Raw genomic sequence first — 14142 nt, 5'->3', positions numbered from 1 at the left:
AGATGCATAGAACCACAAACCATGAAGCCTGTAAATGATCAAACAAGGTTTACCAGCATTTACCTGCATTTCCACCCCTGACAACATTCACACAAAATCCAGTACCTCCAAAATTGGCTAAGTGCAGGAAAATACTTTTTCTTTAATAGGTTTGCTGTGTGTACCTGAAGGGCTATTCTTCTCCTATTTTTCTCTTTCTCTCTTTTATACACACTCATTGCTATCCTCCCTTTTCCCTCTCTCCCTCAGGTTCTCCTTGAGCTCAGAGCTGCACAGCCTCTCCCTGGTGACAGTGATCGGCAGGGAGGAGGAGCACTTTGAGGACTTCGGGGAGAGCAACACCTCGGAGCTGCTGCTGGACACCACTGAGGGGACAGATGGAGAGGGGGACTCGTCCCACCTCCAGACCCTGGACCAGAACAACTGCTCCTCCCTGCTACTCTCTCCCAGGTACGGACCACCCTTAAAGAACGGCCCCAGTCAATAGCCCACACCAACTAAGCACTCAAAGTATGACTGTGACGTATAGGAATGTGTAGGCTAGGCTTAGTACCACTAATCAGTTGAAAACAGACATGTCGGATGAAGGTCTCCCACAGTATCTGCCATATTGTTACCAACGATAATATTATTTAATCCTAGGATATCACCTCTAAAGTCAAATACAGTTGTTTGTAGTCTTCGTCATTGGCTCCTGTCTGGGAACAGGGAAATTGTTGTCCTGCTGGATAGAGTAGCAGGGTAGATTTAATTAGCTACATTTTAACAGTCACAACCTCCCCCGGTGCTGTTATAACCAGACTGACTGGCTATATGTTTGGAAAGACTGGAGGTCAAACATGACAAGGACTCTCTGGAGACGTCCTTCCCATTCCACCCCTACTGCCTCCTGTTCCTGAAGGGTGAGATAAAAGGGAACATGGGCAAAGTTCACTTACTCACACTCTCTCTCCCTGTTGCTGCTTACTCAGTGAAGCTGAGGACACTGGCTGGATTCCATTCCAAAACACTCGCTCCCTTCTCTCTGCCCTTCATTGCTCGCTCTGAGGTATCTGAAAGGACTAGGCAGGTGAAAGCAATATGGTGCAAACTCATTTATAAAAAAATTGGTTTGAAGGACAGGCAGAGCTCCTTCACACCATATACTTTCACACATCCAGTCCCCTTGAGTTTGCAAGGGCAAGTTATCAAGGGCAAACAGAGCCATGTTTCTGGAATGGAATTTAGACAAAATTGAAAGTTACAGGCTTTCCATATGCTGCCTAACAAAGCTGGGGGTTGAGCCGGCCAATATGGATACGTGTCTGTTTCACCTGACCACTCACTCCCCTCTCTCCTTCCTCTGACACGGTACTGCTCTGCCTGAACACCCCTGAGCACTTCCTCTCGTTTTTCTGCGGTCACTCCACCCCCCCCTTTGTTTACATCAGAGACGCTAAGCCGGATAATGCGTAATTCCCGTTTGCGTGATATTTTCCCAAGCTCTTAGCCAGCTAACTACCTAGATTTTCTCTCTCGGTCACAATATGGAAATAAGCTGGCCTAAATGGCTTGGCTTTATTGATTCCTTCTGAGTTACAAGTAATACTAAACCTTTCTCCCCCTCGGTAATTCAACGTTACAACCATAACTTCCTTCCAACTAGAATTAATGGGCACTAAGCCAGTTTGAATCAGTCCACTGTGATTTACAGTGTGTTGCAGGAGCATTGTGGTTAGTGCAGTGCTGTGTGCGGTGATGCCAAGAGACGACTGGTCAAAGAGACTGGTCAAAGCTGAAGTGTAAAATTGATCTGACCCCTTTCACACAGATGTGTGTAAACGACACCTCTGTACACACAGGATGTTAACCACTCTCCTCGTCTTACAAGACAAACACACACACCTAGAGACGGTACACTGCTGCTTCACTGCCACTCTGTCTACAAACACACGCTGTTGCGTCACTACCTACTGCAACACACACATACATAACCTACTGCCGCTGTTACTTCACATTAGTGTCCTTCACTATACCTTCCTAATATTGAGTTGCACACTCACCTTTTGCACTCAGAACAGCCTCAATTCGTCAGGGAATGGACTCTATTAGGTGTTGAACGCATTCCACAGGGATGCTGGCCCATGTTGACACCAATTCTTCCCACAGTTGTGTCAAGTTGGCTGGATGTTCTTTGGGTGGTGGACCATTCTTGATACACACAGGAAATTGTTGAGTGTGACAAACCCAGCAGCGTTGCAGTTCTTGACACAAACCAGTGCGCCTGGCACCTACTACCATACCCGGTTCAAAGGCACTTACATCTTTTGTCTTGCCCACTCACCCTCTGAATGGCACACATACACAATCCATGTCTCAATTGTCTCGAGGCTTAAAAATCATTCTTTTAACCGGTCTTCTCCCCTTCATCTACACTGATTTGAAGTGGATTTAACAAGTGACATCAATAAGGGATCATAACTTTCACCTGGTCAATCTATGTAATTGAAAGAGCAGGTGTTCTTAAATGTTTTACACACTCAGTGTATTAAAGTGAGCCCAATGACAGGACGAAACCTCGGATGCAACAACACTTAGATGGATTCCAACCTTTCAGTAAACCCCACAGCCCAATTTGTCTCACTTTTCACAAACTCTGATAATCCTGCGCTCTTGATCCCCAAAGCTTCCTCACTGTGCACCCCACTTTTCCGGCACTCACTCCCTCTCCTTTTCCCCTCCTCTCTTCCTCTCCCCAGCGCCCCAACTACTCTCCCTGCAAGCTTTCAGAGCTTCCTTAGGGAGGAGGCGCTGGACTTTTTCTGTAACCAATGTCACAAACAAATCTCTCGCCTGGAGGACCTCTCCACCCGCCTCAATTTCCTAGAGATGAATAGGTAACACTTCTCACCACCACTAAGCTTACCCGTGTGTGTGTGTGTGTGTGTGTGTGTGTGTGTGTGTGTGTGTGTGTGTGTGTGTGTGTGTGTGTGTGTGTGTGTGTGTGTGTGTGTGTGTTGCCGTGTTGACAAGGAAACACATTACTTTAGTTGTCTGTGCATGTGCTGCCCTGTTATGTTCAATTGGTAAGATACACACGCGTGCTGTGTTTAATGTCAAATAGACAGACACATGCACAGATTATGACGGTGTTTGTGTGTTTTTGAATAGGTTCGTCACACACATCTCACTCGCTCCACTCATCTTCACTCTTCAGTGCACGTTTGTGTGTGAGTTGTGGTGTGTTGACAGCATTGGTGTTTGGCTTGACTGAGCTTGTTTTGGAGAGAACCTCTCACTCAAACTCAAGCTTGCTCATCGTATCTGTACTGCATTGTTATAATAGGATTCATAAGGTTAAAGGGCATAGTTGTTTTTAAACTGAGTTTGGTGGACTGTCATGCTTTGCTCTAGCTGTTGGTGCTATGTTGCCAACAGAAGGTTTGCCCGGAGTTCCCATTGCTCATATCAGTGCATGCCTTATACGTTTCATATATACATACTGTATCTCACATCCTGTCAAGCTCATGGAAAGAATTCCATCTGTGCAGTGACAAATGTAAAAAATATAAAAAAATAATGCTAAATCTGAATTAACTTCACAGGTCAGTGATGTCAATTACAATGGTTTGAACCTTTGTTTTATCAGGGAGTCATACTGAGACCAAAGTCTCTTACAGATGAGCCCTAAATTACAGAAAATACACACATCAAAATATAAATACAAAATGCAAGCTGGAAGAAAAACACAGTCGTTAAAAACACACTTTCATCAGTAATAATGTTCTCAATCAGCCTTCTGAATTGCCCTACAGCCACCAGAACATCACCTTTAAGAAAGATTGTTCCACAAATAAGGTGCAGGAAAACTTAAAGCTGATTTACCTAACTCAGTAGAGACCAAAGGAATTTCCACAGTTAGCCATCCATGAGACCGGGCGTGGTAACTTGTGCATCTAAAGTTTAGTGGTGCTGTTAGGTATAGTGGGACTTTTTGTAAAAGGGCTTTATAAATGAACACGTAGCAATGTATCAAGTTAAGTGACATCAAAGAGGGCCAACCAACTTTCTGGTTGCAGTGAATGCAGTGATGAGAACAAAAATGTTTGCCCGTGTGATAAACTGCATCTAACGGCTGAATTGTCAGCTGTGTTCATATAGATGATGTCGCCATAGTCTCAGACCAATACGAACGTCAACTGAATGATCTGCTTTCTACTATTTAGCGAGAGGTAGGACCTATTTCTATAGAAAAATGCCATTTTTATTCTCAGCTTCTTAACTAACTCCGCAATATGCTTTTTAAACGACAGCTTTTCATCTATCCAGATGCCCAGTTATTTGTAAGCATGGACACGATCAATATGGACACCATCCAAAATACATATGCTTAAATCATCAGACTTATTTTTATGCGCTCTAGAGAACAGTATATACTTAGTTTTATCACCATTCAGTACACATTTCAGGTCAATAAAGTTTTTTTTCTAATACAATGAAGGCAGTCTGTAGTTCAGATAGAGCATGGTCAACCGTGGGGGCAATAGCATACACGACAGTATAATCGGCATACAAGTGCAGGTTACAATTTTTTACAGACAACTCGATATTGGTAATCTAAACAGTAAAAAGTACAGGACCATGAATCGACCTCTGCGCTACACCTTTCGTAATATCCAGAAAACCTGATTTAACACCATCAGTAGATATACATTTTTGGTATTTAATTAGGATCCCCATTAGCTGTTGCAAAAGCAGCAGCTAATGGGGATCTATCTGTTAAGTCATTTTTTAACCAGTTACAAGCAGCCTTGTCTAGGCCAATTTGAGGAAAGCCTCTGAATTACCAGTGAGTGATCAACAGTATCGAAAGCCTTTGACATTTGTATTTATTATGGATCCCCAGCATCAGCTACTCTTCCTGGGGTCCGACAAAATTAAGGCAGATATACAATTTTTAAAACATTACAATACATTCATTACAGAATTCACAACACACTAAATGTGTGCACTCAGGCCCATAATCCACTACCACATATCTACAACACAAAATCCATGTGTACCTGTGTGTATAGTGCTGCCCTCTTCATGTCAATGAAGAGTTAACCACATGTTAACCACATGTATAACAGTTAACCACATGTATAACTAGGAATGCAGCAGAAATAGTGCTATATGATCTGGTTTAAAACCCAACTGATGTACATTTAGAATATATTTCAAAGATAAGAAAGATCTCAGCTGAGATTGAATCAAGGATTCTAATATTTTAGCTAGGCAAGAAAGTTTAGAAATAGGCCAATAATTATTTAGGTCACAAGGGTCACCACCTTTGCGAAAGTGGAGTACATGGGCCTCCTTCCAAACCTTGGGGATAGTACCAGATATAATCGTCAGGTTAGAAATATGGGTTAATGAATCAACAATCATGGGGTCAGAGAGCTGCAGTAAAAATGGATCAAGCATATCAGATCCAGCTGTTTTTTTTTTTTTTTTACATCAATCTTAAGCAGGTATAAAGTACATCACAGATAGTACATTATTGAAATGAAAACAAAGATTCACTAGAAGTTGACGGGTTAACTGTCGAGCAGGGTCAACTTCACCACCGTTTCTCTCAAATAAAAAGCCTGCTGAGATAAAATTATGATTGGTGTATGGCTTATGTCATTGCTCTCATGTTCCATTTCAAGTATTCCATTGCAACCTTACAAATAGACTTAATCATCTTGTGCCTGTTCAATGAGTGCTGATAAAAAATAAAAAATAAATTGTGCCTGGGTTGTGTTCATTAGGCACATAACATAAGAAAATGTACTGTAACAGGGAGGGACTAGGCCTGCCTCACACTTGTCCAATAAGAAACACGCATGTTCGTTTCCTGTTGCAACACATTTTATAACATCTTCTGTTGCGTGCCCTAATGAACACGACCCTGGTTGTGTGTGTGAGTACTCAGATGTGCATATGAACATGTACCATACTTTAGGACCCTATCCTCTCAGTATAACAACCTCTTTATCCCTCTGCTTTTTGGAGCGAGGGATGAGGGGGTGGGGAGTAGGAAAGAGGGACACCAGGAGATGGACAGTGTCTCTTTCCTCTTATACTTTCTCTCTTCCTGACTGGTTTCCTGTCTGGTTTCCATTCAGCTCCAGCAAGAGGCTGTCCAGCAAGAAAGTAGCACGGTAGGTCAAAATGTATTCGTTGAATTCATTCTGTAGAATATTATTTGAAATTAAATGTGAAAATATGTTGTCTTTTTGGGATAATCATAACCAGCTATCTTGACTTATCTTGAAATTGTAGCTAAGTCTGGTGTGGAATAGCAAAAGCTTTCAGGGACAGAACAGGGCTTTCTTTATGAAAACCATTTATCATATTTCCTCCGGTGTTTCAGACACCTCCGGAACAGCTCCATGACGCTGGACAGCATGGGCGAACTGTCCCGGGACATACTGGATCTGGCCGACACCGACATCACTGAGAAGGTCAGAGTTCAACATCACAACACGGCATCATAACATTATACAGCATCATACAGAGTTTATCAAACAGTATCAAACAGCATTATACAGCACTGAATATTAATGTAAAGAAAAAGTTCAGCATCAAATAGCACCATATTATACAGCACTGAACATCAAAGAAAATATCATGTAGTTCTCAATAACATCACTTAAATGCCACAAAAAACCTGTCAGTTCCACACACTGTTGTACCACATAACAGATTAGCCCCCCCCCCCCCCCCCCCCGTTGTGGACTAAAAGAGATCCTATTAAACAAACAGCACTGCTCTGTTCTAACCCTCACCCCATCCCTCTCCCAGGTGCTCCTGCTGGAGCGTCGTGCAGCAGAGCTGGAGAAGGACTCGGAGGCCAGCGGGGAGCAGCACACACGGCTCCGCCAGGAGAACCTGCAGCTGGTGCACCGGGCCAATGCCCTAGAGGAGCAGCTCAAGGAGCAGGAGCTCCACGCTGAGGACCACCTCCACCAGGAGACCCGCCGCCACAAAGACGCCCTCTCCAAGCTGGAGCGGGAGAGGAGCATGGAGCTGGAGAACCTGCAAGCTAGGTCAGTGGTATGGGGTGAGTGGGCGGTTGGGGTGAATGTGTGTCGGTTGTGTGTGTGCATGTGTGAGAACTACAATAAGTTGACTTATAGAAGCTAATAGGGCAGGTCTGTTTGTATGTCTGTAAGTGTATGGGGGACCTGGCGCAGGTGTTTATATGTATATCTGCACTGTGTATGTGAGTATGGAGAGATGGGTTGAAGTGGATGGATGACCCATAGGCCAGGTGCATGGCAAGCAACTTTTCGATTTCTATATACAAACATAGTGAGGGTGGCCAGCAGTTGTGCCTGTTGCATAGGCCTTTAGAGACTGTGATTGTGAACACTGCAAATGACTGTGTATGTCAATTGCACTGTGAGACATCACTGCCTCCTACTGGTCTAGATTACCACTGACCCTTGTAAATCCTTCAAAGCAGTAATCCTTTAGTAGAGTAGACACAAAGGTGTCACAGCAGCTTAGTTTTGTTGTGCTGTGTCTGCTCAGCTGTGAATGTCAGTGTGTGGAACAGAATAGGAATTATTTTAATTTGTTGAATGAATAATTTTAATAGATTGACCCAAAAACATTCATATTAAATTGGATTTGTCACATGCACCGAATACAACAGGTGTAGACCTTACCGTGAATTGCTTACTTACGAGCCCTTAACCAACAATGCAGTTCAATAAATAGAGTTAAGAAAATATTTACTAAATAAACTAAAGTAAAAAATAAACTAAAGTAACAATAACAAGGCTATAATACGGGGGGTACCGGTACCGAGTCAATGTGCGGGGGTACAGGTTAGTCTAGGTAATTTGTACATGTAGGTAAGGGTAAAGTGACTATGCATAGATAATAAACAGCGAGTAGCAGCAGTGTAAAAACAAAAGGGGATCAATATAAATAGTCTGGGTGGCCAGTCTTATGGCTTGTGGGTAGAAGCTGTTAAGGAGCCTTTTGGACCTAGACTTGGCGCTCTGGTTCCGCTTTCCGTGCGGTAGCATAGAGAACAGTCTATGACTTGGGTGACTGGAGTCTTTGACAATTTTTTGGGCCTTCCTCTGACACTGCCTAGTATTTAGGTCCTGGATGGCAGGAAGCTTGGCCCCAGTGATGTACTGGTCCATACGCACTACCCTCTTTAGCGCCTTGCGGTTGGATGCCAAGCAGTAACCACATCAGGCGGTGATGCAACCAGTCAGGATGCTCTCGACGGTGCAGCTGTAGAATTTTTTTAGGATCTGGGGACCCATGCAAAATCTTTTCAGTCTCCTGAGGGGGAAAAAGTGTTGTCGTGCCCTCTTCATGACTGTCTTGGTGATTTTGGACCATGATAGTTTGTTGGTGATGTGGACATCAAGGAACTTGAAACTCTCGACCTGCTCCAATACAGCCCCGTCCATGTGAATGGGGGCGTGTTCAGCCCTCCTTTTCCTGTAGTCCACAATCAGCTCCTTTGTCTTGCTCATATTGAGGGAGAGGTTGTACAACACTGCCAGGTCTCTCACCTCCTCCCAATAGGCTGTCTCATCATTGTCGGTGATCAGGCCTATCACTGTTGTAATGCTTGGCCACGCAGCCCTGAGTGAACAGGGAGTACAGGAGGGGAATAAAAACGCATCCCTGAGGGGCCCCCGTGTCGATGATCAGTGTGGCAGGTGTGTTGTTGCCTACACTTTCCACCTGGGGGAGGCCTGTCAGGAAGTCCAGGATCCAGTTGCAGAGAAAGGTGTTTAGTTCTAGGGTCCTTAGCTTAGTGATGAGCTTTGAGGGCACTATGGTGTTGAATGCTGAGCTGTAGTCAATGAATAGCATTCTCACATAGGTGTTGCTTTTGTCCAGATGGGAAAGGGCAGTGTGGACTGCGATTGAGATTGTGTCATCTGCGGATCTGTTGGGGTGGTATGCGAATCCCTGAGGGGCCCCCGTGTCGATGATCAGTGTGGCAGGTGTGTTGTTGCCTACACTTTCCACCTGGGGGAGGCCTGTCAGGAAGTCCAGGATCCAGTTGCAGAGAAAGGTGTTTAGTTCTAGGGTCCTTAGCTTAGTGATGAGCTTTGAGGGCACTATGGTGTTGAATGCTGAGCTGTAGTCAATGAATAGCATTCTCACATAGGTGTTGCTTTTGTCCAGATGGGAAAGGGCAGTGTGGACTGCGATTGAGATTGTGTCATCTGCGGATCTGTTGGGGTGGTATGCGAATGGAAGTGGGTCTAGGGTTTCTGGAATGATGGTGTTGTGAGCCATGACCAGCCTTTTTAAGTACTTCATGGCTAACGACGTGAGTGCTACGGGGCAGAAGTCATTTAAGCAGGTTACCTTCACTTTCTTGGGCACAGGGACTATGGTGGTCTGCTTGAAACATGTAGGTATTACAGACTCAGTCAGGGAGAGGTTGAAAATGTCAGTGAAGACACTTGCCAGTTTGTCCGCGCATGCTCTGAGTACACGTCCTGGTAAACCGTCTAGCCCCGCTGCCTTGTGAAGGTTGACCTGTTTTAAAGGTCTTGCTCACATCGGCTACGAAGAGTGTGATCACACAGTCGCCCGGAACAGCTGGTGCTCTCATGCATACTTCAGTGTTGTTTGCATTAAAGCGATTATAAAAGGCATTTAGCTCGTCTGGTAGGCTCGCAACACTAGGCAGCTCGTGGCTGGGTTTCCCTTTGTAGTCCGTAATAGTTTGCAAGCCCGGCCACATCCGACGAGTGTCAGAGCCGGTGTAGTAGGACTCATTCTTAGTCCTGTATTGACACTTTGCCTGTTTGATGGTTTGTCGGAGGGCATAGCGGGATTTCCTGTAAGCGTCCGGATTAGTGTCCCACTCCTTGAAAGCGGCAGCTCTAGCCTTTATCTCGGTGCGGATGTTGCCTGTGATCCATGGCTTCTGGTTGGGATATGTACAGTACCAGTAAAAAGTTTGGACACAACTGCTCATTCAAGGGTTTTTCTTTATTTTTTACTATTTTCTACATTGTAGAATAGTAGTGAAGACATCAAAACTATGAAATTACACATATGGAATCATGTAGTAACCCAAAAAGTTTTAAACAAATCAAAATATATTTTAGATTCTTCAAAGTAGCCACCCTTTGCCTTGATGACAGCTTTGGCATTCTCTCAACCAGCTTCATAAGGAATGCTTTTCCAACAGTCTTGAAGGAGTTCCCACATATGAGGAGCACTTGTTGTCTGCTTTTCCTTCACTCTGCGGTCCAACTCATCCCAAACCATCTCAATTGGGTTGAGGTTGGGGGATTGTTGAGGCCAGGTCATCGGATGCTGCACTCCATCACTCTCCTTCTTGGTCAAATAGCCCTTACACAGCCTGAAGGTGTGTTGGGTCATTGTCCTGTTGAAAAACAAATGATATAGTCCCACTAAGCGCAAACCAGATGGGATGGCGTATCGCTGGAGAATGCTGTGGTAACCATGCTGGTTAAGTGTTTCTTGAATTCTAAATAAATCACTGACAGTGTCACCAGCAAAGCACCCCCACACCTCCTCCTCCATGCTTCACGGTGGGAACCACACATGCAGAGATCATCTGTTCGCCTACTCTGCATCTCACAAAGACACAGCCGTTGGAACCAAAAATCTCAAATTTGGACTCATCAGACCAAAGGACAGATTTTTACCGGTCTAATGTCCATTGCTCGTGTTTCTTGGCCCAAGCAAGTCTCTTCTTCTCGTTTGTGTCCTTTAGTAGTGGTTTCTTTGCAGCAATTCGACCATGAAGGCCTGATTTCACGCAGTCTCCACTAGACAGTTGATGTTGAGATGTGTCTTTTACTTGAACTCTGTGAAGCATTTATTTGGCCTGCAATTTCTGAGGCTGGCCACTCTAATGTGTCCCATAATGTTAAATAGAATTGTATAGGAAAGCCATCGATTCCTGGTGCTGTCCTTTACGTGAATGTTTTAACATTGTCTAATGTGTATTTGGTGGGGATTTCTATTTTTAGTGATTATTTTCTGTCTGTTGATAGTTGCTTCAGGGTTGTTAAGTCTAAGAAGGCTGTAGGATAAGTCCAACTGTTGCTAATTGAGAGCATCTTGACTGGCTGCATCACCGCTTGGTATGGCCACTCCTGGGCTACAATCACCTATCCGGACCCGTTTTACTGCCGATACGGAGCCCCACCGGGCCTTCACGACTGGACTACCAACGTTATCTGCCCGAGGGAGTTATCCAACTGGCCCCTCCGTCGCGACGGAACCTGAACGCCCATCTGCGGCCCGCTAATCGTTAGCTGTCTTATCGTCTGCTATCTGAATAGGTCTATCGGACAATTTTCTTGGGTCACTATAACTATATCTATTTTGCCAATTGGATTGGTCCCCTCTACCACAAGGAACCCCACTAATCTACCAACGGAAACGCACGAGGTGGCCTCCATCCTCTGCCAGCTTGCTACCCATGGCCCGGCTAGCTGTCTGAATCGCCGTGACCCCCAACCAACCTCACTACTCACTGGACACTTATGATCACTCGGCTAAGCATGCCTCTCCTTAATGTCAATATGCCTTGTCCATTGCTGTTCTGGTTAGTGTTTATTGGCTTATTTCACTGTAGAGCCTCTAGCCCTACTCATTATACCTTATCCAACCTTTCAGTTCCACCACCCACACATGCGATGACATCACCTGGTTTCAATGATGTTTCTAGAGACAATATCTCTCTCATCATCACTCAATGCCTAGGTTTACCTCCACTGTATTCACATCCTACCATACCTTTGTCTGTACATTATACCTTGAAGCTATTTTATCGCCCCCAGAAACCTGCTCCTTTTACTCTCTGTTCCAGACGTCCTAGACGACCAATTCTCATAGCTTTTAGCCGTACCCTTATCCTACTCCTCCTCTGTTCCTCTGGTGATGTAGAGGTGAATCCAGGCCCTGCAGTGCCTAGCTCCACTCCTATTTCTCAGGTGCTCTCTTTTGATGACTTCTGTAATCGTAATAGCCTTGGTTTCATGCATGTTAACATTAGAAGCCTCCTCCCTAAGTTTGTTTTATTCACTGCTTTAGCACACTCTGCCAACCCGGATGTCCTAGCCGTGTCTGAATCCTGGCTTAGGAAGACCACCAAAAACTCTGAAATCTCCATCCCTAACTACAAAATTTTCAGACGAGATAGAATGACCAAAGGGGGCGGTGTTGCAATCTACTGCAGAGATAGCCTGCAGAGTTCTTGTCTGTACCCAAACAATTTGAACTTCTACTTTTAAAAATCCACCTCTCTAAAAACAAGTCTCTCACCGTTGCCGCTGCTATAGACCACCCTCTGCCCCCAGCTGTGCTCTGGACATCATATGTGAACTGATTGCCCCCCATCTATCTTCAGAGCTCTTGCTGCTAGGTGACTTAAACTGGGACATGCTTAACACCCCAGCCATCCTACAATCTAAGCTTGATGCCCTCAATCTCACACTAATTATCAATGAACCTACCAGGTACCACCTCAAAGCCGTAAACACGGGCACCCTCATAGATATCATCCTAACCAACTTGCCCTCTAAATACACCTCTGCTGTTTTCAACCAAGATCTCAGCGATCACTGCCTCATTCCCTGCATCCGTAATGGGTCAGCGGTCAAACGACCTCCACTCATCACTGTCAAACGCTCCCTGAAACACTTTAGCGAGCAGGCCTTTCTAATCGACCTGGCCCGGGTATCCTGGAAGGATATTGACCTCATCCCGTCAGTAGAGGATGCCTGGTTATTTTTTTTAAATGCCTTCCTCACCATCTTAAATAAGCATTCCCCATTCAAGAAATGTAGAACCAGGAACAGATATAGCCCTTGGTTCTCTCCAGACCTGACTGGCCTTAACCAACACAAAAACATCCTATGGCTTTCTTCATTAGCATCGAACAGCCCCCGTGATATGCAACTTTTCAGGGAAGTTAGAAACCAATATACACAGGCAGTTAGAAAAGCCAAGGCTAGCTTTTTCAAGCAGAAATTTGCTTCCTGCAACACAAACTCAAAAAAGTTCTGGGACACTGTGCAGTCCATGGAGAATAAGAATACCTCCTCCCAGCTGCCCACTGCACTGAGGATAGGAAACTCTGTCACCACCGATAAATCTACTATAATTGAGAATTTCAATAAGCATTTGTCGACGGCTGGCCATGCTTTCCACCTGGCTACCCCTACTCCGGTCAACAGCATTGCACCCCACACAGCAACTCGCCCAAGCCTTCCCCATTTCTCCTTCTCCCAAATCCAGTCAGCTGATGTTCTGAAAGAGCTGCAAAATCTGGACACCTACAAATCAGCCGGGCTAGATAATCTGGACCCTTTCTTTCTAAAACTATCTGCCGAAATTGTTGCAACCCCTATTACTAGCCTGTTCAACCTCTCTTTCGTGTCGTCTGAGATTCCCAAAGATTGGAAAGCAGCTGCGGTTATCCCTCTCATCAAAGGACACTCTTGACCCAAACTGCTACAGACCTATATCTATCCTACCCTGCCTTTCTAAGGTCTTCGAAAGCCAAGTTAACAAACAGATTACCGACCATTTCGAATCCCACCGCACCTTCTCCGCTATGCAATCTGGTTTCAGAGCTGGTCATGGGTGCACCTCAGCCACGCTCAAGGTCCTAAACGATATCTTAACCGCCATCAATAAGAAACAATACTGTGCAGCCGTATTCATTGACCTGGCCAAGGCTTTCGACTCTGTCAATCACCACATCCTCATCGGCAGACTCGATAGCCTTGGATTCTCAAATGATTGCCTCGCCTGGTTCACCAACTACTTCTCTGATAGAGTTCAGTGTGTCAAATCGGAGGGCATGTTGTCCGGGCCTCTGGCAGTCTATGGGGGTGCCACAGGGTTCAATTCTTGGGCCGACTCTCTTCTCTGTATACATCAATGATGTCGCTCTTGCTGCTGGTGAGTCTCTGATCCACCTCTACACAGACGACACCATTCTGTATACTTCTGGCCCTTCTTTGGACACTGTTAACCCTCCAGACGAGCTTCAATGCCATACAACTCTCCTTCCGTGGCCTCCATCTGCTCTTAAATACAAGTAAAACTAAATCCATTCTATTCAACCGATCGCTGCCTGCACCTGCCCGCCCT

General features: G+C 45.0%; 1 protein-coding gene across 2 annotated transcripts in view; it reads left to right on the top strand.

Moving 5' to 3' along the window:
• LOC139541918 (rab11 family-interacting protein 3-like) overlaps positions 1-14142 on the top strand; it is a 100931-nt gene that overhangs the window by 63824 nt on the left and 22965 nt on the right. Inside the window, exons 5-9 of one of the 2 annotated variants that reach the window (XM_071346814.1) lie at positions 250-450; positions 2739-2876; positions 6132-6167; positions 6380-6470; positions 6811-7055. In XM_071346814.1, coding sequence (XP_071202915.1) covers positions 250-450; positions 2739-2876; positions 6132-6167; positions 6380-6470; positions 6811-7055 — 711 coding nt within the window. The remainder of the gene's footprint in view (positions 1-249; positions 451-2738; positions 2877-6131; positions 6168-6379; positions 6471-6810; positions 7056-14142) is intronic. The other variant, XM_071346815.1, reaches the window with a different exon arrangement.

Source organism: Salvelinus alpinus, chromosome 17 (genome assembly GCF_045679555.1).
Source record: "Salvelinus alpinus chromosome 17, SLU_Salpinus.1, whole genome shotgun sequence".
Taxonomy (NCBI): domain Eukaryota; kingdom Metazoa; phylum Chordata; class Actinopteri; order Salmoniformes; family Salmonidae; genus Salvelinus; species Salvelinus alpinus.
The sequence above is the reverse complement of the archived record's forward strand: the minus strand, read 5'-3'. Positions and strand labels throughout refer to the sequence as shown.